General features: G+C 44.0%; 3 protein-coding genes across 6 annotated transcripts in view; 2 read left to right on the top strand and 1 right to left on the bottom strand.

The window, feature by feature from the left end:
- The window catches only part of schip1 (schwannomin interacting protein 1), a 197,773-nt gene extending 196,645 nt beyond the window's left edge, over positions 1-1,128 (top strand). For all 4 annotated transcript variants that reach the window (XM_041940013.1, XM_041940012.1, XM_041940016.1 and 1 more), the window contains one exon: positions 217-1,128. In XM_041940013.1, the coding sequence (XP_041795947.1) occupies positions 217-268 (52 nt within the window). In that variant the 3' untranslated portion in view covers positions 269-1,128. The remainder of the gene's footprint in view (positions 1-216) is intronic.
- Positions 1,129-3,998: 2,870 nt separating this feature from the next.
- On the top strand, positions 3,999-5,969 carry il12a (interleukin 12a). The gene is made up of 7 exons (XM_041941324.1): positions 3,999-4,017; positions 4,116-4,261; positions 4,372-4,461; positions 4,770-4,811; positions 5,019-5,162; positions 5,315-5,356; positions 5,514-5,969. The coding sequence occupies exons 1-7, from the start codon at positions 3,999-4,001 to the stop codon at positions 5,652-5,654; spliced, it is 624 nt and encodes a 207-aa protein (XP_041797258.1). The 3' UTR covers positions 5,655-5,969.
- A 246-nt stretch (positions 5,970-6,215) lies between these two features.
- si:dkeyp-97b10.3 lies at positions 6,216-20,562 on the bottom strand. The gene is made up of 17 exons (XM_041941435.1): positions 20,144-20,562; positions 17,288-17,319; positions 14,843-14,875; positions 14,560-14,631; positions 14,051-14,083; positions 13,898-13,933; positions 13,509-13,550; positions 13,357-13,406; positions 13,169-13,221; positions 12,867-13,093; positions 12,288-12,541; positions 9,835-9,960; positions 9,559-9,694; positions 8,910-8,957; positions 8,756-8,827; positions 8,316-8,606; positions 6,216-7,577 (listed from the first exon to the last, which is right to left on the bottom strand). Exons 1-17 carry the CDS (start codon positions 20,191-20,193, stop codon positions 7,549-7,551), a joined length of 1,584 nt encoding a protein of 527 aa, XP_041797369.1. The 5' UTR covers positions 20,194-20,562; the 3' UTR covers positions 6,216-7,548.
- Between the last annotated feature and the right edge of the window lie 637 nt (positions 20,563-21,199).

The raw sequence follows: 21,199 nt of genomic DNA, 5'->3' as shown, positions 1-21,199 counted from the left end.
CCCAATACAACAGTGTGGCTCACACGTTTTGTTTTATAGATTTTTGACAATGATGGAGGTCTCTGGCGGAAAGGAATAAGGTGCACTTAATTTCAGCTTGTTAGCAGGATCAATTCGTTGTTTGTTTTGGTCTTTTCTTTGGATTTGCTGACAATAAGAAAAATATAATATATCACCAGATTTTAAGTGACTGTATGTTCCCTCGCTCTTTTCCAGGCATGCTGAGAGCCAGCAGAAACATTTGGCTGAGAGGACCCTATCCAAATAAGATGCCCGTCCCAACGCCACCCTTCTCCCCTCTGCCAAGCTAAGCCCCCGCTCCAAACCAGACTTTTCCCCCCTGGCCACTCCACCTCTGCCCCGTGTCGATCCAAATCCTGCCCGCTCGTCCCAAGTATTTCGCTCCTCGCCGCTTCCCCCCCGTCTCCCCACGTCTACCTTCCTGTCCGACCCACTGACTCCAGTGGTAGCAGCAGCACAGAAGAAGGCCACCCCTCTTTCGTTTGCTTCTGTGGTTTTCTCCTAGCGCTGAGGATGGAGGAGCACTTCCTGCTTCCCGGGAGAAGAGGAAACTGATTGTGTGTTGTCATGGATTCTGTCCCCAGCTTCCTGTGCAGTGATCGGCCTTGCTTTGCGATGGTTTCTTTTTAACTTTCTACATTCGCCACTAAATTATAACTGTCAAATGCAAAAATTGTGGGAAAAAAAAATAAAATAATAGTGAAAAATTTAGTAGAAAGTGAGTCATGAGAAAAAAGAAACAACATTGTATAAAAAAAACAGATGGAAACTAACTTCTTCAGACCATTTTAAGTTGGACGGTAATTTTAAAGTATTTCAAAGTCGACCTGTTTTTATTCTGCACAAATGGTAGTTTTCAACTGAGAAATGTTTATTTGAAGGTGCTAAAAGAGTGTAAAGGAAACATGCCTGCCTTGTAGTGGAGTCGTAGCTTTTGGTAATACGTTCACTCTAATTGCTCTTCAACATTTTGTGAATGTTGATTTTCTGACACGAGTCATTTTAAATGAATAAGTGTGTTAATATCGTTTTCATCCTATTGTAATCAGAAACTTTATTTGAGGGAAGAAATGTTTATGTACAGATATGTAAAATAAAGAATAAACTTTGTTTCATATATGTGGGCCTGCTGTGCGGTTTGTTGGATTTGTACAGCTGCACGTTGCTGCAGGTCAGCTGGATGAATTTGCTCTTTCAGACGGCGCTTCCCCTTTCTGACGAACGCAGGAAGTGTGGCCTCTGGTCACAACTGCAGTGAGAATATATCACCACATTACACGTAGTATGACTCAACTCCCTCTGTTTCGGTCTTGCCTCATCATGGCACTGTTTGTCTCTCATTCTCTCAGCAGGGGTTGGTTTTGCAGGGGCTTCTAATTCATTTGGACAACCCCTTTGAAGTCACAATTAGGAGTTTGTCTTTCACGTGAAAAATGACAATTGTGGACTTGTGGCCACTATGAAGGGCCGCTGGTGGTTTAAAGTGTAAACACACAGAAGTGACTGTGACAGGAAGGTTTAGTAATGAATACAATGTTATTTTTCGTGTGAGATATGATAAATATTTCTCTGAAGAAGTCCCCCCTCCCATCCTGTGGGTGGTCAGCTCTATGATCATATACAGTGTGGGTTAGTTTCGCTCGTTGATGGTCCTGCAGTGAAGCCAGAGAAAGGCCAGGAAACTCCTGTCAGCCACTCACTGACCGCTGCAGTTTCAGAATGTGCACTTCCTTCCAAAGGTATGTGTTCAACACGCTGACTGAATCAGAGGTCCTGAAAAGTGGGACTGGTTTCAGTAGAGGATGAAATCATGGTCCTTACGCTGATGAGTTATTCTCCTGTTTGGGCCTTGTTTGAAAGTTAGCTGCAGACCTTGGAAACAGAAGCGGGCGGAACAGTTTCACCACAAGGCTTGTTAGCTACAAATGAATTTGCCCAGTTGTTTTTCTGTTTTCTGAACATTAACGTCCATTTTGGCTTCAAAGTTGACACCAAAAGTTAATTCTCAATCTCACTATCTACTTCCTTTTCACGTATTTAACCTAAACTCTTTTTAAATTACAACAAACAAGCACAAAGTATATGTTTTTTGTTGTTTGAAATGGCAATTATTGCACATTTATGGAGTCATAAAAAGATTTCACAAAGAACTTTGAGATCCAGACACAAGATACAGCCTAGAAGTTGATCTTTTTAGCCTACATATGACAAATGAAAAGATAAGCTCTCATAAGTACTAGTGGTGGGAAAAGCATTCACATCCTTCCATCACTTAAGTAACAATGCCACAATATTCTAGTTAAAAGACCTGCATTCAGTATCTGAATGAGCGCTCACCCTGCAGAATGGCTCCTTTCTCCTCCTGTGTATTATTATATAGTTGTTTTATTAATCTTCACTGGTGCAATTTAATGGTGTAGCTGCGGTAGTTTTGACTATTTCATATACTCTTGGGGAGTTTACCTGTAATACTGCATCATATTTTCTAAGATGATCATATATTTTAGATGTAAAATCAGCATGGCTGGCAAATAGGACTAAATAGTATAAAGTAGAATATTTCCATGTGAAAAGTGTTGGAGTAGAAGAATAAAGTCTGTCACAGTCGGTGAAATGGAAATGCGCTGCCAGCGCTTGCGTTACACTTCTCTGTCGGAGATGTCGGGATTGCTTGTTTTCTGCCCTGACAGTCACCAAGCAGCCGCCCACCCGCGCCAGCCAGAGGTGAAAACCCAAGCGAACCCTCCTCCGCGCTGACGTGAGCGGGAGCGGGAGCGTTGACTGGACCTGACTCCGCGTTTTACGGCGCAACACCTCCGGACGCCGGTCCAGTCTGACGACCTCTGTGCCGCGCCGCGAAAAGCGCCCCCGTCCAGATGACGGCCACAGGGCGTAGGTGGGGTTGAAGCATGAGAAATCATGGCGAGGGCAGGAATAGCAGCGTGAGCCACTCAGGTTCATAGCGCGTAACACCTGCCGCAGCCGTCTGCTGGAAACGTGCTTCATCGAGCGTCAGTGTTCTCCTGAGTGACGCGCTGCAAGCGAGCAGGGCCCCCCCGCAATGCAGCGCTGCTGGGTTTACCAGCACTTTCATTTACCGCCACAGCCCCGCGTGTATCTCCACCTCATTATCACCCATTTACCATCAGTTGTCTTAATTAGATACATCAGGAATTAAATAAATTTGTCGTCAACTCCTGACAGTGTGGCGCTGACGAGACGAGCACAGGCTGTTGCACATGACCAAACTTTCCACTTTCCGCTGTGGCGCTCCCTTCAGTTTCCTAATGCTAAAAACTCTGGGATGGATTTGCATGCGCAATGCGCTCATTTGTTTAGATGTTAACAAGTCATTGTGCAACTCGCTGGGGTGGAATCTCATTTGCTTTTTCACGTGAATTATCTTTATTTGGTAAGTCCTGCAGACGCTGCAGCTGCCTCCCGGGGCTGAAGGTATAGATCCCATACATCCCCCGTCATGGCGTGGACAGTGCGAGTGGTGCTGCTCGCACCTCACAGACGCTTCCTGCAAATCTCCACCAATCTCAGCAATCACCTTCAACTGTATTTCTTCCGTTTGGATAGTTAGTAGTTAGTATGCACCCATGTGGAGTCACATATGGGTTTATTACACCTATGTTAAGGATTCGGTGTGCAAAGCTGTTAAAAAAAACCTCCTGAATCTAAATTTATATCACAATTACATCACATCTTGAGTTCACTTTTTCCCCGGTAGTTGCCTTCTCTCAAAATATGAAACAAACAAGGCGGCTTCCCGTTTTTCGTTCAACTGATGAGTGCTGGAAGATCAACGAGGAAATTACAGATGACGTTTTAGTTTTCTTTTTGCTGGCGCTCCTGCAGGCCGTCGGAGGGAATCCCCCTCCCTGCAATACATATAAATCCATGGTGTAAGAGGGCAGCAGCACAGTGCTACTGATTAACCAGGCATCACCCGGAGGTATCTGACCAGAAACATGGCGGCCTTTAATTTCTGTAAGTCAACGAGCCCGAAAACACAGATTGAGGCACGAGATGAGCTTTTTCTGTACGGTTCTATGTGTGTGTGTTGATGCTTATCCTCTGCCGTGCAGACTTCGCCAGCTGCGTGCTGCTGCTGACCCTGAGCTGGCGCACATCCAGCGGAGTCCCGGTGCGCACTTTGGACACGGAGAAGTGCGAAAGCTGCTCGCTGCTCTTCAAAAGCCTCCTGAAGAACATCAGGGAGCTCCTCGACAACGCGAGTACAATGGTAGCATGTTCATGCGATTTTTCTCTCCGTCTCCCTCTCTGTCACACACTTCTGCACAGGAGTTCGTTGATCATTAACAGCCGTCTTTTGTTTTCCAGGATGTCTTGTGTTTTGGCATCGCCTCTGATAAAGTGGTGTTGGGGAGCAGAGCTGAGACGGTGGCGGCCTGCACACCCACCCTGACTCAGGTGACAGTGGTTCATTTCTCAGCGGTATAAATGATGAATTATCAAGTTATTATTAAGAGTAAAGAGCCGCTTAACTTTGAATTCTAGCAGAGAAATGATAATGATTTCTTTAAAAAAAAATCCAAGAGAGGATGCAGTTGTTTTTTTGGGGGGGGGGTTTGTTTTTTGGACATATTTATGGAAACAGCCTCTAATCTCAGTTTTCACTAACTTTTTCTCACATAATGAATCAAGTTCGCAAGTGCTTATTGGCACCAGTGACCAGTAAGATATAATCATTCATGTTTAAAATGCTTCCCACCCCACAGAACTCAGGCTGCATGATGCAAAGAAATTCACCCTTCAGTGAGGTATGCTTCACTTTCTTTGTGAATTCTTTTGAGGATTATCAGACATGCTGCACGTTATTTAAATCAAACTTTACATTCGTCTATGCATCAGAATGAGGGCATTTTACACCACACGCCCATTTAATCACTTATTCTTCTCATTTTCTCTCTTTTTTTCATCATGCAGACAGGAGGCTGATGGGTAATTGTTCTTGTTTGTCTTGGCAGAGTGAATGTCTGAGGAACATCATGGAGGACGTGGCCCACTACGCTGCTGCTTTTCAGTCTTACCTCAACTCCACCCTGAGAAGTCCTGAGGAAGAGGTTGCACTTCTGAGCCCAACTCTGGGAATAATCCAGAGCCTGAGGAAGGTGTGTTTATTATGCATGTGTGGGAGGGGTAAAAAAACAGATAGAGAGAGACAGAGTCGTGATTCAAAGGCAGAAATAGTGAGAGAGAGAGAGAATCTCAAGGGAAATAACATTTGAAAGTTACCTGACGAAATCTTCCTTTGTTTATACAGAACTGCTCCCTGATGCCAAATGCAGAGAATGACTCTGCAGAGGTATTTTTTCTATTCCTTCTTTTTTGTTTGTTCTCTATTTATTCTTTATCTTTCAGTCTTGAATTTGGAAACTGATGTAATGGACACCCAGGGAAGTTCAGGTGTTTTTTTGTGTGTGAAACTGGCAGATGATGGTTGTGTCTTGTCCCCCCCTCAGAAGGACGCTGCCCAGATGTGGGGAACCAACACCTTCAGCAACAGGCAGGAGATGTGTAAGATGTTGAGGGGCTTCTACGTCCGCACCATCACCATCAACCGAGCCATGGGCTACATCTCCTCAGGAGACCACAGGAAGTAAACGTCCTTCAACCTCGTCATCATCATCATCACCATCACCATCATTCCAATTAATACCGCAATCTCTCTCAACCCCTTTAATTGATCACAACTGAACAAGCTTCCATAATCATTCACTACCATCGTTTACACTACTGACCGAGTAGTGCTTTACACTGCACATGCTGCACGACTGTCGGCATGATTTCTGCTCAGGCATAAGCTAGCTGGCCAGACTCCAGCCTCTTCACTCAGTGAGAGCTGAGCAGCAAACCATTGTGAGGTTAGCAGTGGAGGCCATGTTGGCCCATTTAAATATATGAATGTACTTAATTATTCGGGGAAAAGCTAGTTTGTTTTTTATATATATATTTATTGCATCTATTTAATTATTTATTTATTTATTTGATGGCCTGTGATGTTATTTATTGTTATTTATAATAAAGGGTTTTTTGGTATCAAGTGCTGAAGTGGGAGTGATTTATGAATGAAGTTGGGTGCAAATGCAAATGGACCTGCCGACACTTAATTGCAGATAACGCTGTGGAGTAAATGAGGGAAAGAGGAACATCCGGAAGGCTTTTTCTTGTTTTATTTGGTCAACATTTTGCTTCTTTGCAATTATTCCACAATTCTTTGGAGGGCCTCAGGCATGATAGACACAAGTGTAAAAGGACGGACTGGATTGTTGGTGTTGAATTGTTTAAGGAAGCGACCCCGTTCTCTGACTGTAAACATTACTGCACAAGATTGGCATGGAAGACCCTAAAAGACTGGACATTCCAGATGCCATGCAGGTTTTCCAAAATAGTGTTCAGATATGACAAATGCCATTTAAAAAGAGGCACAACCGAAACAAAGCTGTGACTAATGGTGGAATGTTGAGAAAATGTAACTGAAATGTTTCCAGAGGCAGCTTACAGTAGAGTTTGTGTGTTTTAAGGTTCGCTGCTACAAGATAAACCTTGAAAAGAAGACTCATAAAATTATATATGAATGCTTCCAGGCTGCAGCTGCACTCACACAGGTAGAATACTTAAAATTCAGCCCTGAATCCAAATGTTTGTGTTTAGTGGTTTTCTCACAATTTACACTTCTTTAACACACACACATTTATATTCAATAGACACCTGATGTGCGGCCCAGTCGCAGGTGGGCAAGATTCATAATTCAAGTTAAACAAAATGAACAGAATTATGCAGTTCCATTTAGTTTTTCAGGTTGAGGGTTGTCAAATAAAACACAAACAGGCATAAACAGACAAAACAGACTTAAAAAAATAGTTCACAGGTTTGAAAAAGTCGGTAAAAAAAAGATATGTACAGGACATACAGTGCACAAGTAAAAATAATAAAAACGCAATTCAGTCCGTAATGATTTGGAGAGTCACAGGCACGTGCATGTGATGTAATGCCTAATTATTTTATAAAAAGTCCCACAAACATCACATTTAAAAGTGAAACAAAATACACAGGTTGGATTTTTCCCATTTTTTGCAGTTTCAACACTGCAGCACCTACATTTCCATCTGTTACTGGCTACATAATTAGCTACTTGATATCTCAGTGAACTCTGCACCTCTATACACTACTGGTCATTTTTGAACATGATAATGCTGAGCATTAAATTCTGGCAACACAGAGGGAGCTTTGGGTACAGCTCATCCATTTTGTATTTATTTCAGGATCAAGTGACCATATTAATATTAACAAAATTAGGGAAAATGTCCATTCAAAGGCAATACAAAAACAGGCCACTTTCATGTATTCAAATATCAAATATTCAAAAGAGAACCTCAAACTGAGAGAAGAGCTGATGTTTGGTCCATCTAGTCAACTCTGCTTTGTTGCATTCCTGAGATCCATGATGGAGCAGATATCGCAGATACCCAACAGTCACTTTGAGTCAAATATCTTTCACTTAGCCTCTTGATTGTGCATCATGTCTGAAAAAAAGACACACAGAAACAGAACACAGCAACTTGTCAGCCCACTGTGTACACGTGTTCATGAGAATGAACACCATGATAGGCACTAGTACTAAGGAAGCAGTCCTGCACCATCTCCCAGCTTATAGGTAGCAAAGAAGATCCAGTGAGTTTGCAATTTCATCATTTTTCCTGCAACACCTTTTGTGAGCAGATTGTGCTTTAAGTAATACACAGCGTTGGGTCAGGGCTAGTTACCGATATGATGTCATAAAATAGATGATGTAGTCTGCAGCAGGTTAGCTGTGCTAGCAGAGTGGCACTGTGGATGCCAATCTTGGACGGTGGGTCAGCCAGACTGACATATCTCAGCAGTTTCCTACCAGGATCATCGGGTCAACATTTCAGTTTGTCCGGCACTTAAGTTTATGAGCAAATGCCTGCAAAACTGACAACATTCCCATCAGCCTCAGCTGTGCTTCCTGTTCAGTGCTAGTTAGCAAATGTTAGCATGCAAACACATTAAACTAAGATCGTGAACATGGTAAATACTGCACCTGCTGCTCATCAGAATCTTATTACCGTCACTGTGAGCGTGTTAGCATGATGTTAGCATTGAACTCTAAGGACAGCTGTGCCTGAATACGGCCTCACAGGGCTGTCTGCATGGCTGAAATTTATTTTTAATAATCTTTTCAAATTGTAGTTATTATATCTATTCCACTGGGTTATTTACGTATGTCTGCAGTTCATTACCGCGCAGTGTCTGATGGACCTCATTTGGCAGGTCATCCAGGTCCTTCACACTGTTCCACAGGTGGTGCGCCGTGGCCTCTCCCGGCCGCCTTCTGCTCTTCCACTCCACCAGCATCTTCAGCTTCTGCATGGTCACGTCATTCTCTGCCGCCTGGATGTCATAGAGGTCCTTGGAGTCCAAGTCTAGAAAGATGGCCACCTGCTTCCACTCCTTCCCGAGCCGCTTGGCCACCTGCAGTAGCTGCTTCTCTGACATGTCCCGGGCCTGAGTCATCGCTGTTTTCACTCCATCTGGGGAACACAAGCAGGTACTCGATTTCAGTTTCATTTTCGCCCGTGCGTCTAGAAATTGTTCAGGTGTGGGCTGGTTTCTGCTGACTTGGGGAAAAACAAAGCGCTTCTGAAATCAGTATAGTTAGCAAAAGAAGGTGCAAAGTCACCTGACTCGTCCTGCCATCGAGGTCTTTTACAGACCGTTTCTTCTTCTGAGGGGCTGCTGCTCCTCTGTCTGCCTGTGAGAGAGACAGATACGGTGTGAGTGAGCATGTTGGGATGGAAAAATCGCATTAAAAACAAGAAAAACAACAAGCTCACTGTTTGTCCTTTTCCTTGGCTTCTTTTCTGTGTTATCCACACAGTCACCTAAAAAAAAAAAAAGAGAGAGTGAAAAATAAGATAGTCGTCACCACTCTGGAGCACAACAGTAAACACCCAGTGAACACTTCTTTGGTTGATTTGCAGATAAAAAGATGTATGTTTCCTGTTACTGTCAGCTGCCCAATGAAAACAGAAAAAAAGGTTCTTTTCAAACAAATACAGCCGGCAGCTGGATTTGGGAGATCACACATTGCAAGAATCCATCTTGCCAGGCTTCAAGTTATGCGCTTGTGACCGAACCACAGTCATTCGGACCAATCGGCATCCTGCGAGGAACAACTGGCAGCTGGTTTAGGTGTGACGTCAGCGAGACTGTTCATACAGTGGCGGATAGGTTAGCGTAGCGTTAGCGTAGATGCTGCTACAGCATCAGTTATATCAGAACTGGAGAGTATTTCCTCATTAAAAGATGAGCAAAGAACAACACTGGAGGCTTGACGGACAGATGATTCATCCAATCACCTGCCCGTTTCCAAACAGTTTCCAAGGATGCATCAGGTTACTGATTTTAGCCTAAACACCTAAACGTTAATTCTTTCACCTGCAAATCGCCAAACATGTTCCGTGTGACTAAATGCTCTGGTACCTTCTCTGATGGTGGCCGACCACACAGTCTCCTCACTGTCAATCTCTATAAGAGACAATTTAAAGGGAGGAGGCTGCTCGAAGAAAGCTTCGAAGTAGCCTTTCATCTTAGTCACCGCATGGGTGAATTTCAAATCCTGCAGAGACAAACAGTTCAAAATAAGTCAACGCATAACAAATGCAAATATGATGATGGCAATAATAATTCAGACGCATAATGCAATGTAGATTTTTGCAATACAAATGATTTCACACATGCACGCGCAAAGAGACGCACCTGAGGTTTGATCTCTCCCTCCGGCTCGCTCATGAGACGATACATCCCCTCATCCAGTATACATGTGGGAGGCTTATCTATCCGGATGTGACGGTTCTTGTAGCCTCGCACCTGTTTGGCTATATCCTGGTTTAAATAAGGACAGCAGGAAGGAGTACAAGATGAGGCGACAGATGATGAGCAGCCTGAATGGTGATTAACATTCTGTAAAACACATTTTAAGAGACGGGCGGGGGTTGGAAGACTGACGACTCTCTCAGACGGCTCAGCACAGCCGTTCGGGCTTCCGCCCTCGTCGGTGACTGCTGGACAGAGCATCATAATGTACACAGTGAGGGAAAAAATCATCAGATGGGAAAACACGAATTACCACATTTTTCCCAGTTACAGCAAGTATGGTATGATTATTCACCAGCTGCATCCACTCAAACGCACATGCTCAAACAACCACAAACACACTTCCTGAGTGACCTCAGCTGTACCGTGTTACAAAATGACTGTAGCAATAACCCACTCACATACCGTCATGCATGCACATGTGTTGGCCATGCCCACAATATCAGACTTTTGGCTTGTGGTATTTGACAGTAGACCTCAACCCCCTCACTGCCCTTCTTGTGATTCCCTCTATGGCCCACACATTTAACGTTATTGCATTCACCGCTCTTGTTGTCCTTAAATGGACACATCCATCCCCACCTACCCATGACAGATGTTTTCATGAGATACTGCAGTGCATTGGGCCTGAGAGGATTTAGGTTCTCCCTGAGAGAGAGGTTCCCTAAAGACCTCCTATCAAACCTGGCAACCCGTTAGAACATACACTAAGACACCCTGGCTAACTGAGCAGAACACAACCTTGTCAAACGTGCTTGTGAACGACTGAGCCTTTCGAGGACATACCCAATCATGATACTATCACCTGTTACCAATGAACCTGTTTACCTGTGGAACGTCCCAAACAGGTGTTATTGGAGCGTTCCACAACTTGAAATTCAGAGTAAGCAGATATTTACAGAAATCGATGACATTGATGAGGCAGAACATTAAATATATTGTCTTTGTGCTGTTTTCAATTGAGTATTTGCCAAAAAGAATTTGCAAATTATCACATTCTGTTTTATTTATGCTTTACACAGCGTCCAGACTTTTTTGGGAAAAGGGTTGCATCAATACTGAGACCGGCTATTATGCTCCACAAAAAAAAAGGCTGGTCTTTGACTGTTGTTGTGTGCACTCTGTATGCTATGTTTGATATGTATTTTATTCAGGGCAGCTTGGATAAGAGAGCTTGGTCTCAGCAGCCCTTACTGTCATGCATGCTGACATTTCCGCTTTTCAACAATATAATGTAGTGTGTTATCACATTTTTGCATTGTAATATACTGTATGACATCATCATATGAACTCTCTGTTGGAGCGTTGCTTCTGTGTATTATACCATATCATAGTGTATTACACAAACCTGGACTTTATAAGGTCTTACAGTATCGAGGCCAGCGCAGTTCCAAATATGAACAAGAAGTGAAAGTTACGTTACGGCTCTCATTTTTTACACAATCATTCATTCACAGGGTTCGCAGGCATTTTGCTGGAGTTTTATCCAGTCAGTAGTTGGCAGGGAGACTCAGGTGATGGTCTCATGAATGGAATATTTCTTTGCGCTGTGCATGGAGGGACGGGATTTTCTGTATTTTCTTTGTTTTTTCATCTTCTCGCACGTCAGGGGAAAAATTCCTCAATTAAAACACAAAATGCCCTTTGAAGCGAAAAGCCACAAGGAGGTTTTCACTTTGACTTTGGCTCATTCACATTATTTTAAAAGAGGATCGTTAACGGTTTTATGTCCATATGCATAAGAAATGGTAATTACATGTGAAAATCTACTGCAGCGTTAAGCAGCTGGGCATATGATACATCCGATTTGATAAACTTGTGTGTGTGTATTCAGACACTCAGACCATGACCTTGCGTGCACTGTACCCACAAATGTAAGTGCAGTATTTCGTCACCGTGCAGGAACAGATACGGAAATGTTACTCCGTCCTGAGCAGACAGATGGTGGAAGCAACTGTGAGGCTCTTTTTTTTCAGTCGTGACACTGAAGTAAAACTGCCTGACTGATGTAAAATTGCCAGACGTGTAAAATTTACAGATTAAAGAGCCTGTTTGAAGCAGATTAAACAGGATCCTGCTGCAGCTACAGGAGGTTTTGGAGAAATTTGACCGCGTTTCCAGAACAGCTGTCGCGTTTTTTATCAGTTTCGAAAATGCAAGTAAAGACTAATGACAGCCCAGACAGTGCTGCGTTTGTCAAGTCAGAGTGGGGAAACTGTCACTCATCAACTGCAGGGCCGACTTGAAATGACATTTCTAAAAAATAAATGATTTCACTTCCACGCTGGGGATGATTTTGGAACAATGAGGCACACACAGTATTCACCAATGCCTACCTTGATGTCGGATGAGCTGTTGGTTGCCAGGTAGACGTGGAAGCTGTAGCTGTTGTTGTCACTGGCCAGCTGCTTGTAGACCAGGACCACCCCGTGACGCTCCACAGACTGGTTCGTCTCAATGATGGGACCCACGGGGGACAGGGACGTCACGTTCCACTTGACGTGGCTACCTGAGTGGTCCACGGTCGGCTCGATGCGTGGACGGTTGTCCTTTATGTGCAGGACGCTGAATGTCATCTCATTTTCTTGAGCTGTGTGAAGATAGTGGGGAAACAGAGGGTTTTATGTTTCACCTCCAGCAGCTTTAAATGATAGATAAAAGATTATGATACCAGCTAAAATTAAATATTTTGTGTAACAGCCTTAAGATGGGTCATAATCTTAGTTAATAATTAAGAACTGCTCACTTTCACAGAGATCAACTGTATTCAAAACAACCTCCAGGCGACACCTTTCTTGGAAATATTTTACAGTCGCAGCATTGCCTTATGGGCCAGGAAGCCAAGATCATGATCATGAATTACATATTGAACACAGAAGACAGGCAGGATTGAGACAGCCCTGATCCATTCTCACCGGCAAGGCAGACGGAGTGAGGGAACTGGATGGACTTGAGGACGGACGCCTCCTTATTGACTGTGTCCACGTTAAATATGGGCCCAGCAAATTTCCAGGAGTCCCGGAGGAACGAGCCAAACTTGGACCAGGACAAGACCGAGTACCGCAGGAGGACCCGCTCCGACGCTTCAAACACCAGGCCGGTGACCGAACACTCGTAGGTGCCCTCCCCTTCCAGCTGCACCCTGAAACAAACGCGCACAGTCAACGATGCTGTACATGCAGAATCAACAGAAATGTTCAAAGACACTCAAACTCACTGCAATCGTCCCTTAGAGATTCTCCTGGGGGTAACAAGCTCATTGCCGTGGCTCTGTCAAACAATTACAACATTATAGATGGCTTAAAGAAGGTCCTCCTCAATATGACTGTATAAATAAAAACATCAGGCGGACGAGACATTAAAAGTCACCAGTTGGCCAGATCAGCACCTGGTTTCTGGGCTCACCTGCTGGATGGCTTTGCATTTTTCACAGCACGATTTGAAGAGCCTCTCACCTGTCAGGACGCAGGGCAAAAAAACAAAACAAAAACAGGACGTCATTCACATGACGCAACAGAGCATTCCTTGTGTTGTGACATCACGTATCATCCTCTTACCTTTCCCATTTGAAACCTCAGCTTCAGGTCCAGGGACTGACTCTAGAGGGTCAAACAATTCCAATATTATTACATGAAAATCACACGTCAGAGGATGAAAGCCTGTGTTAAGCCTCAGGCAGGCACTCCAGGCAAACTTTTTTAGATTGTGGGCCAGTTTTTAGAGCAAGCGCTCAACGACACGACGAAACAGCCGGCACAATTATGTAGTGCAGCTGCCATTAAAGATGCGGCTGGGGCTATAGTCCACAGAGTTACCATTAAAGCCGTGATAACTATGACAACGAGCTGATTGGCAGCCTGGTTGTAAACAGCAAACAGACAGTTTTCCCAGTTACTTAGGCAGGATCAGATATATTGTAGACACAAGGTTTCATGAGGAGTCGCACCATTTTTAGACTCCTCTGCATCGGCCTCTTCGTTATCTGCAGAGAACATGAAAGAGATAAATTTGGTTAAACCGTTCTAACACCATTCATGCTTTATCTTGTTAAGTGTTTTAAATTACAAAGGTTTTCTAGGATTGATGATGGTTAGCCTACCTTCCTCTCCTCCATCCTTCTCAGCACAGCCCTCTGGTGACAATGACAACATGGGAAAGAGGGCAGGGTGAGAAACAAAGAAAGTATTATACGATTAATCGCTTTCTTGCTGAGGACCAATACCCACTTTCATGTCTCTGTGGTAAATGTGTCACTACCACCAGCAGCCAGCTAGCTTAGCTTAGCACCAAGACTGGAACCAGGGGGAACAGGTAGTCTGCCTACCAACAATTCTAAAGCCTCCTGTGGTTGCAGCCATTGGATGAGCTGCGGAGGGCGGACGGATGGAGGGAGGTGCAGTAGATAACAAGAGCCTGGATGACAACCTGCTAGGCCTTAATGCTAAGCTAAGCTAACCGTCTCCTGACTGTAGTTTTATATTTAACTTACAGAAATGAGAGCACTAGCAGTCTTCCCACGTGGCCCCCAGCAAGAAGGCGAGTAAGCAAATGTCACAAAATGTGAAACTACTCCTTTAAAGGTATAAAGCTGTTCGAAGCATCTCTCACCAGAATCCTCATCCTCCTCTTCATCCTCCGCTTCCTCCTCCGAGCTGTCCTCGGTGGACGTTCCCGTGTTCTCTGTTTCATGAATCAATATGCAAAGGGGATGCATGAGAGAGCTGAAAACTTTGCTTTGAGTTTAAAAACGAACACTGAGTGGGATTCGTGCCACGACGGTTAAAAGTTACAGGAAAAAAAAAGGAATTAAATGTGAGAAGAGGATTTTTTTAACAGGAGTTGAACTGTTTTGGCGTGCAACTGGTGCTTTGGCGTGCCAACGGGTGCTTACCTGAACCGCTGCTGTCACTTTCTGTCACATTATCTGTAACAAATGAGGGATGGTTTTGAGGTTAGTGCTGTTTGACCTGTGAAACAATACTGATGCCATAATGTCAGCATGTGAGAAGATGTCCTGGTACATTTCCATCTTATTAGTCACTGGCTATTACTGCATCATTATTAATATTTGTTGTCAACCACATCGTGTTCGTCATCGTTACAGGAACTTCACCACGTTTAAAGTTTTGATAGCATCACCGAGCAATGCTGTGGTTACTACGCTGCCAAGCAGTAAATGCGTGACCGTGCTGCTGATGACCACAGTGTTTCAGTAAGAGTAAAGCGATGCGAGTGTCTCATGTTAATTTCACCTACGCAGGTGTCATAGTTCTGCAATGACAAGAGAAACAAATAGCAGCCAGGTTTGAGGCTTTTATACAAAGGGGGGGAGCAAATGTGCAATTCGGTTTCTGCTTCTTTACTGTCTCACGCACCGATGCTTATTTCATGCAGACAAACCCTCAGGTGCAGCCAAATGCTCTGTTCCTTACATAAAGAAAGTAACAAGAGGTGAACGCAGTCTGAGAAAAAGAAGCACCGAGTTTTACCTTTTGTCACAGGGGCTCTTCCTGTAACAGGTGCAGCCCCAGCGAGAAACCTCTACTTGTACTTTGCTTATATGTTTGTGTACCGTGTGTGTGTTTAAAAAAAAAAAAAGTCTTCACCCTTATTAGTCATCAAAAAAGCCCTCTGCATGTCTGACTTACACCGCCAGCTTTTACATATCCATCACTCCTCAGCAGCTGAACTGTGGCACCCTGTGAGGAGGCCTGTGATAAGTGCCATGCATTAACATTCTGGCACGTTTATGCAGATGGGGTCCAGAGGAGCTGCTTCTCCTCTCTTCCCAGCAGCGGTGATTGTCCGTGGGCCGGGCCATCTGGCTGAGTGCCTGGCCGTCTAATGGATGGAGCCCATCCTCTCTGGCCCACAGAGTTTTATCTTAGACTAACAAGCAGATGCTGCCGTCGCCGCTCCACTCGCGGCACCTCCCTCATCAATCTCTCCCCTCCACTCGGCTCGATCTGTCTGCTTCAACCCACCCTGCACTCCCTCTCTCCTCCATTTCTGTCTCCTTGGCCTCGCATGCCTCCTATGGCCGACGTCTTTTTCTCATCTGAGCCAGCAGGCATCCCTCTTCACCCTGGCACGGCCGCTTCCCTTCATCAGACTGACAAACAAGGTGGAAAGCAAACACCCGCACAGATACTCGCACATGCACACACAAGCGCGCGCACACACGCTTGTTTACAGCTGGACGGTTTCACGGGCGTTGCCTGCCATCTGCTGGTGTAAAAAAAAAATAGTAAAACCAAGGGCAGGAAAAGGTTGACGTGTGGCGCACAGCAGCAGTTCTTCACCTTTTTGGCTTGTGGCCGATCCAAAATAAATATTGTTTCTTGGTCAATGTCACTATAAAAGTCAGCGTTTCTGCTATCTGTTATATTCATTGAGACACGGTGGCCCACCAACATCGTACCTGGAACCACAGCAATCTCCCACATCACGTTACATAAAAACAATGTTATACGCTTTCAATAGAGCACACACTGGCAGTATGTACTGTCATCGGGATCAGGAGATAAAAAGTAAAATCGCAACATTTGTAATCATAACCAGTTGCATTTGTCTTAATTTGAATATTTCTTTGCAGACATAAGAGGGAAACAATGTGGTGCTACAAAATGGGAAAAGATTAGAGACAGAAAAATAAAGAGACTGGTGCACATTTATCAAAAACAGCAAAACTGGGAACAAGGTGTTCTCATCAGAGTTGTCATAGTTTTGTATTTTTTATTTGTTTTTACTGTTATTTCATTTTCAACTTTTGTTTTCAATTCCATTCTCTTCCCAGAGTGGATTTGCTCATTTCAGTTTAGTTTCTATTCTATTTAAAAAATGTTTTTTTCTTATTTATTATTATATGGGGAGTATTTGTCAGTGGCAAGATTTAAAAGTTCAGAATATGTTTTACAATACAAACACACACACCAATGCCTCCTCCTGCTTCATGTGTTGACATATTCGACCAAACTGACAAAGACTAAAACTAAAGGCATTTCATTATTAATATTGTTTTAGTTAGTTTCACACCTAGTTTTCATATAGTTTTAGTTAACTATAATAACGTTGGGTTGCATTACTGTGCATAAATCTTGCTGCCCTTTAAGGCAAATGATATGGAAATCAAGTAGTGAGGACTGAGGAGTAATAGTCTATGAAGTGGATGCACAGCTTTTAGATTTTAAAAAGGAGCCAGAGGAGGCTTATGGCACAATCGCTGCATAACAAACAACAACACAGACACACGTCGCCCAACATGTGCTGAAAGTGAAGGAGGAAAGGAAAGCCAACAGTGGGGGTGAGGGAAGAATGAAAACAGGTTGATGTTTACCTTTGTTCTCAGGCGCAGGGATATCTCCGTCTCTGTGGGGCAGAGGAGAAAACATTCACACAACTTTCAACTACACAGAATTCACCAGGAGTCACGTGAGGCACCTCCGTGTGATGACAGTCAGGGGAGATCATAGTTTGGACGTGATGGTTCTTAACTTTGCTGCAAGAGCCGCAGGCTCTTACAGGACAGCACTTTTGCTTTCGAAACAGGAACTCGAGCAGTTGGTGAATTAGAAAAACAGGAAATGTTCACTTTCTCATACTTCAGACGGCAACCCATCCTGTCGAACCATAGGTTCACCTTCTCTCCCAAACTCTCACTCTGACCCACTTTCAGAGCAGCGCTGATGGCACAGGAAACCAGCCATGGAAAGATACTGGCTGGCTACGTTTGCCATTAAACAAAAGTGCTCCGCTTCACACTGAACTAAACTGAACACGGCCTGAATGATTCACATTCATATTCAAATTCATCATTTGTTTACTTTCACTGGCACCATGTCGTGATGAGATAAGATCAAGTGGTTTTATCCTTTTACAAAACTCTGGCGTCTAAATTTTTAATTCCAAGCACGTTGTAATTATAAACTAACAAAATGAGTAATTGAAAGTTTTGTTTTACGCACATGAAAGCATGTAACACGTCACAACGGAACACACTTCACTGGACTTATCTTGACTATCTTGCATTATTTTGACGCATCCGCCACAGTGTGATACATATCAGTATCAAAAAGAAATTCTGATCAGTGATATTAATTTCAACCTTGCGCAGCAGGCATCAATACATCTTTTGACTTTTGTTTGACTATCCAGGAAAGTGTTGTAACAGTTCAGTTGTTGTGTGTGACTGAAGCAACCTGTTGACACAGACTGAGCTTCAACAAGAGGCAACACGTCTGAGATCCGTCAGGGGGAAGACGAACGAGCTCGCCACCAGCGGGCGTGAAAAAGTAGGTCATATCCCGCCCTGCCTCTTCCTAAAAGAGCACAGCTGGGTGGTCGAAAGCAAAATGATGCATCAGGAAATTTGGATTATTAAGCCTTGCCAAAGTGCGTTTTTTTAAATTTTGCCGTCTGTTACTCCTGATAAGGCACTGCGGCTTCCTTTGTTCTCAAACGTCTGTCCAGGAAACGCTATTTTCTTCTCTTCAAGGTCAACACGTTCACACCACAACAACTCTGAGGCTCGTTAGTTGCCATGGTAATCATCTCTTCCTTTGAGAAACAGCTTGCTTTTTTTTCATCGCTCAAACACTTTCAGGCCACAAATGAAAACTCCCTGGCATGACTTCTCACGAGTTTCTCTGCACTCACTTATTTCCATCTCCCGACTACAAAATATGATAACAAAACCCTCCTGTGAGGGTGTTGGTCTGTGTCTGGCTCAAAGATAAAAGCCACAACATTTACATGCTTCCTCCAGCTTCCCATAAACAAAATGAAGAGCGAGGACATCTGTGTGTAGATAACAACAGTCTGTGTGCATCTAATACACAGGAGAACAAAAAAAAAAAACAAACTGTTGACCTCTGCTACCTTAAGTCATTAATATTCTGCCTTAGTGCTTTCACTGTGATGTTTATTGAGGGTTATAAACATATAAAAAGCAAATGTTGTCCTGCTGCTCCTTCCGATATCAAGTTTCCTGTAAATTAAACTATTTATATGCCCCTCACGGGCACTTGTTTCTAATTTCACTGAGCGTTTTTGCTGTAATCCAGTGTTTATAAACCCTTTGTGGTGTTGCTCATTCAGGTTTTTCCAGCCCTCATCACGACAGTCATAGAGGGCAATGAGTCATCAGTATCACCTCACCTGTCTGTGGTTGACAATACAACTGATAAAACATATTGTATAACTCTTAAAGTGGCTGTGAGAATCAGACTACAGCTGCAACTAACGATTGTTTTGATTGTTGATTAAGGAGCTGATCATTTTCTCAATTAATCAATTACTTGTTTGGCCAATAAAACGCCAGGAAATGGTAAAAAACATTGATCAGTGCCCAAGATGATATCCTCAAATGCCTTGTTTTGTCCACAACCCACAGATATTCAGTTTCCTGTCACAGAGGAGTAAAGAAACTGGAGCATGTTCACCTTTAAGAAGGATTTTGAATTGTTTTCTTCAAAAAATGACTCAAGCTGATAAATTGATTGTGAAAACAGTTGTTCATTAATGTAATATCTGACAACTAATCGATCAATCGTTGCAGCTCTAAATCAGATGATTATCCGCTATTTTAAATGGGTCTAAAACGTGTGTGCATCACATGGCACGCGTTTAGTGTCATTAAGCAGGAAGTCAAATTAAAGCGCTTGTTTGTTTCTGGATGATGAGGCGACTTTCACAGCAACGAGTGGTTATTTTTCTCTCTTGCACTATTACTATATGGACTCTTTGTTATTGACCTACACTAAGGATATACATGTATCAAATGACTGCTTTCAAGCTCCGTCTTTCGTTATCAAACACGCTGTTTACAGTTGTGTCTCCAAGCAGCATCATGCGTCGTCGTCAGTGAGTCATCCCAATGCAAGACAGCAGCGTGCAGCGCAGAGAAACACCAACAAATAGAGCTGGACTCTCCTCTTACTTTCTCTTTGCACCAACGTTCAAGTACACGAACTTTAAATGAGGAAGCGATCGTTGTATATGTGTCTCTTTCGCTTCAAACGCACAAACGCAGGAGCCCCTAATCAGCAACAAAAGACACCACTTCCTGTGTCGACGCGGAGCGCTAAGTGGCGCTGCATCATCTGCATGCATCATGTCCAAACTGCATGAACACTGTTCGAGAGACGCGGGGTTCGTCTGTTTTTTTTCTAGCGACAGCAACTAAAAGTCTTACCCGTCCTCCAGGTGAGAAGTCGCTCCGCAGCTCGCCATCTTTGCCACCATCCTCTCTCTGTAGCAGCCAAACCCCCGCTACACCTTCTGCTCTTCCACGGCGTGCAGCACTTGCGCGTAAAAGCACCTGAATACGATCCTATCATCGGCTATCGGTGTCTCGTTTAAGCGCTGAGCGGCAATCGGCGCAGTGGCTGATAAAACTTCACATCACTCGTCCCTTCGGCTGCAGCATCCCTCCAAAACATCTGCATTTGACCAAAAATATAAATGCGCTCGCGGTTTCCAGAATCCAAACAGAAAACAGCCAGCCAGCCGTTCCGCGGCGTGGATGTGGATGTATTGTTTCCGCTCACAAACACGGCGCCTGTGTGCGAGGGCTGACTGAACCGATCTCCACTACATGTTGTTCGCTTTTGCGCCGCTCACAGCGCCAGGCAGTTTTCGCGATCGGCGGCGCAGTTGCGGCGCAGCGTTTGGAAGCCCTCCAATGGGCAGCCACATGTGGGCGGGGTGCAGCATCCCGCCCTCGGCATGGGTTTTGTAAAGTCATGTTGATGATTTACAGCCGGATTTCTACTTTTTTTTACATACTAAGAATACATTGAGAAGTGCAGGTAGATAAGAAGATGTCTGTTGTTACACATTAAACACGGCTGAAATCAGCTGCATGTCTGGCCCCGTTGTTTGTGCAATGATAACAGAATAAAGTGAAACTAATGACGCTTTTAAACCTTTGTAGAGTCCCCATACGTGCTCACCTTCATGCATTACTCCCCAAAGTTTGTCCTAAATCCAGCTATTCTATTCAAATGTAGAGATGCTGGGATGTGAGTTGGAAGAGGCGGAACGCATCAAAATAAGATGCCTGCATTCATCTGAGACATCTTGGTTTGGTGCACATTTTCTCCCACACATGAAGGGAGCAGCCAGCACTCCACAGTGCAACTAGGTCACTTTGAGCGGGAAAACACGCGCATCAGGCTGCAGAGCTGCATTACCCGCAAGACACCAGCAGATGGCCCATCAGACAACGAAACCAGCAGAAGTCATATTC

This window comes from Chelmon rostratus, chromosome 7 (genome assembly GCF_017976325.1).
Source record: "Chelmon rostratus isolate fCheRos1 chromosome 7, fCheRos1.pri, whole genome shotgun sequence".
NCBI classification, from domain to species: domain Eukaryota; kingdom Metazoa; phylum Chordata; class Actinopteri; order Chaetodontiformes; family Chaetodontidae; genus Chelmon; species Chelmon rostratus.
This window is presented reverse-complemented; position numbering and strand designations above follow the sequence as displayed.

What these genes read in the sequence shown, in the direction of transcription:
- si:dkeyp-97b10.3 (XM_041941435.1), bottom strand. Translation starts at nt 20,193, where the DNA reads ATGGTGGCAAAGATGGCGAGCTGCGGAGCGACTTCTCACCTGGAGGAC. An exon ending in TGCAGAGGAGTCTAAAAATG is followed by an intron (nt 13,551 to 13,897) that starts GTGCGACTCCTC and finishes TTGACCCTCTAG; the next exon opens with AGTCAGTCCCTGGACCTGAA. An exon ending in GGTCCATCAGACACTGCGCG is followed by an intron (nt 7,578 to 8,315) that starts GTAATGAACTGC and finishes TCTTTTTTTCAG; the next exon opens with ACATGATGCACAATCAAGAG.
- il12a (XM_041941324.1), top strand. An exon ending in TCAGGGAGCTCCTCGACAAC is followed by an intron (nt 4,262 to 4,371) that starts GCGAGTACAATG and finishes TTTGTTTTCCAG; the next exon opens with GATGTCTTGTGTTTTGGCAT. An exon ending in GCACACCCACCCTGACTCAG is followed by an intron (nt 4,462 to 4,769) that starts GTGACAGTGGTT and finishes CCCACCCCACAG; the next exon opens with AACTCAGGCTGCATGATGCA.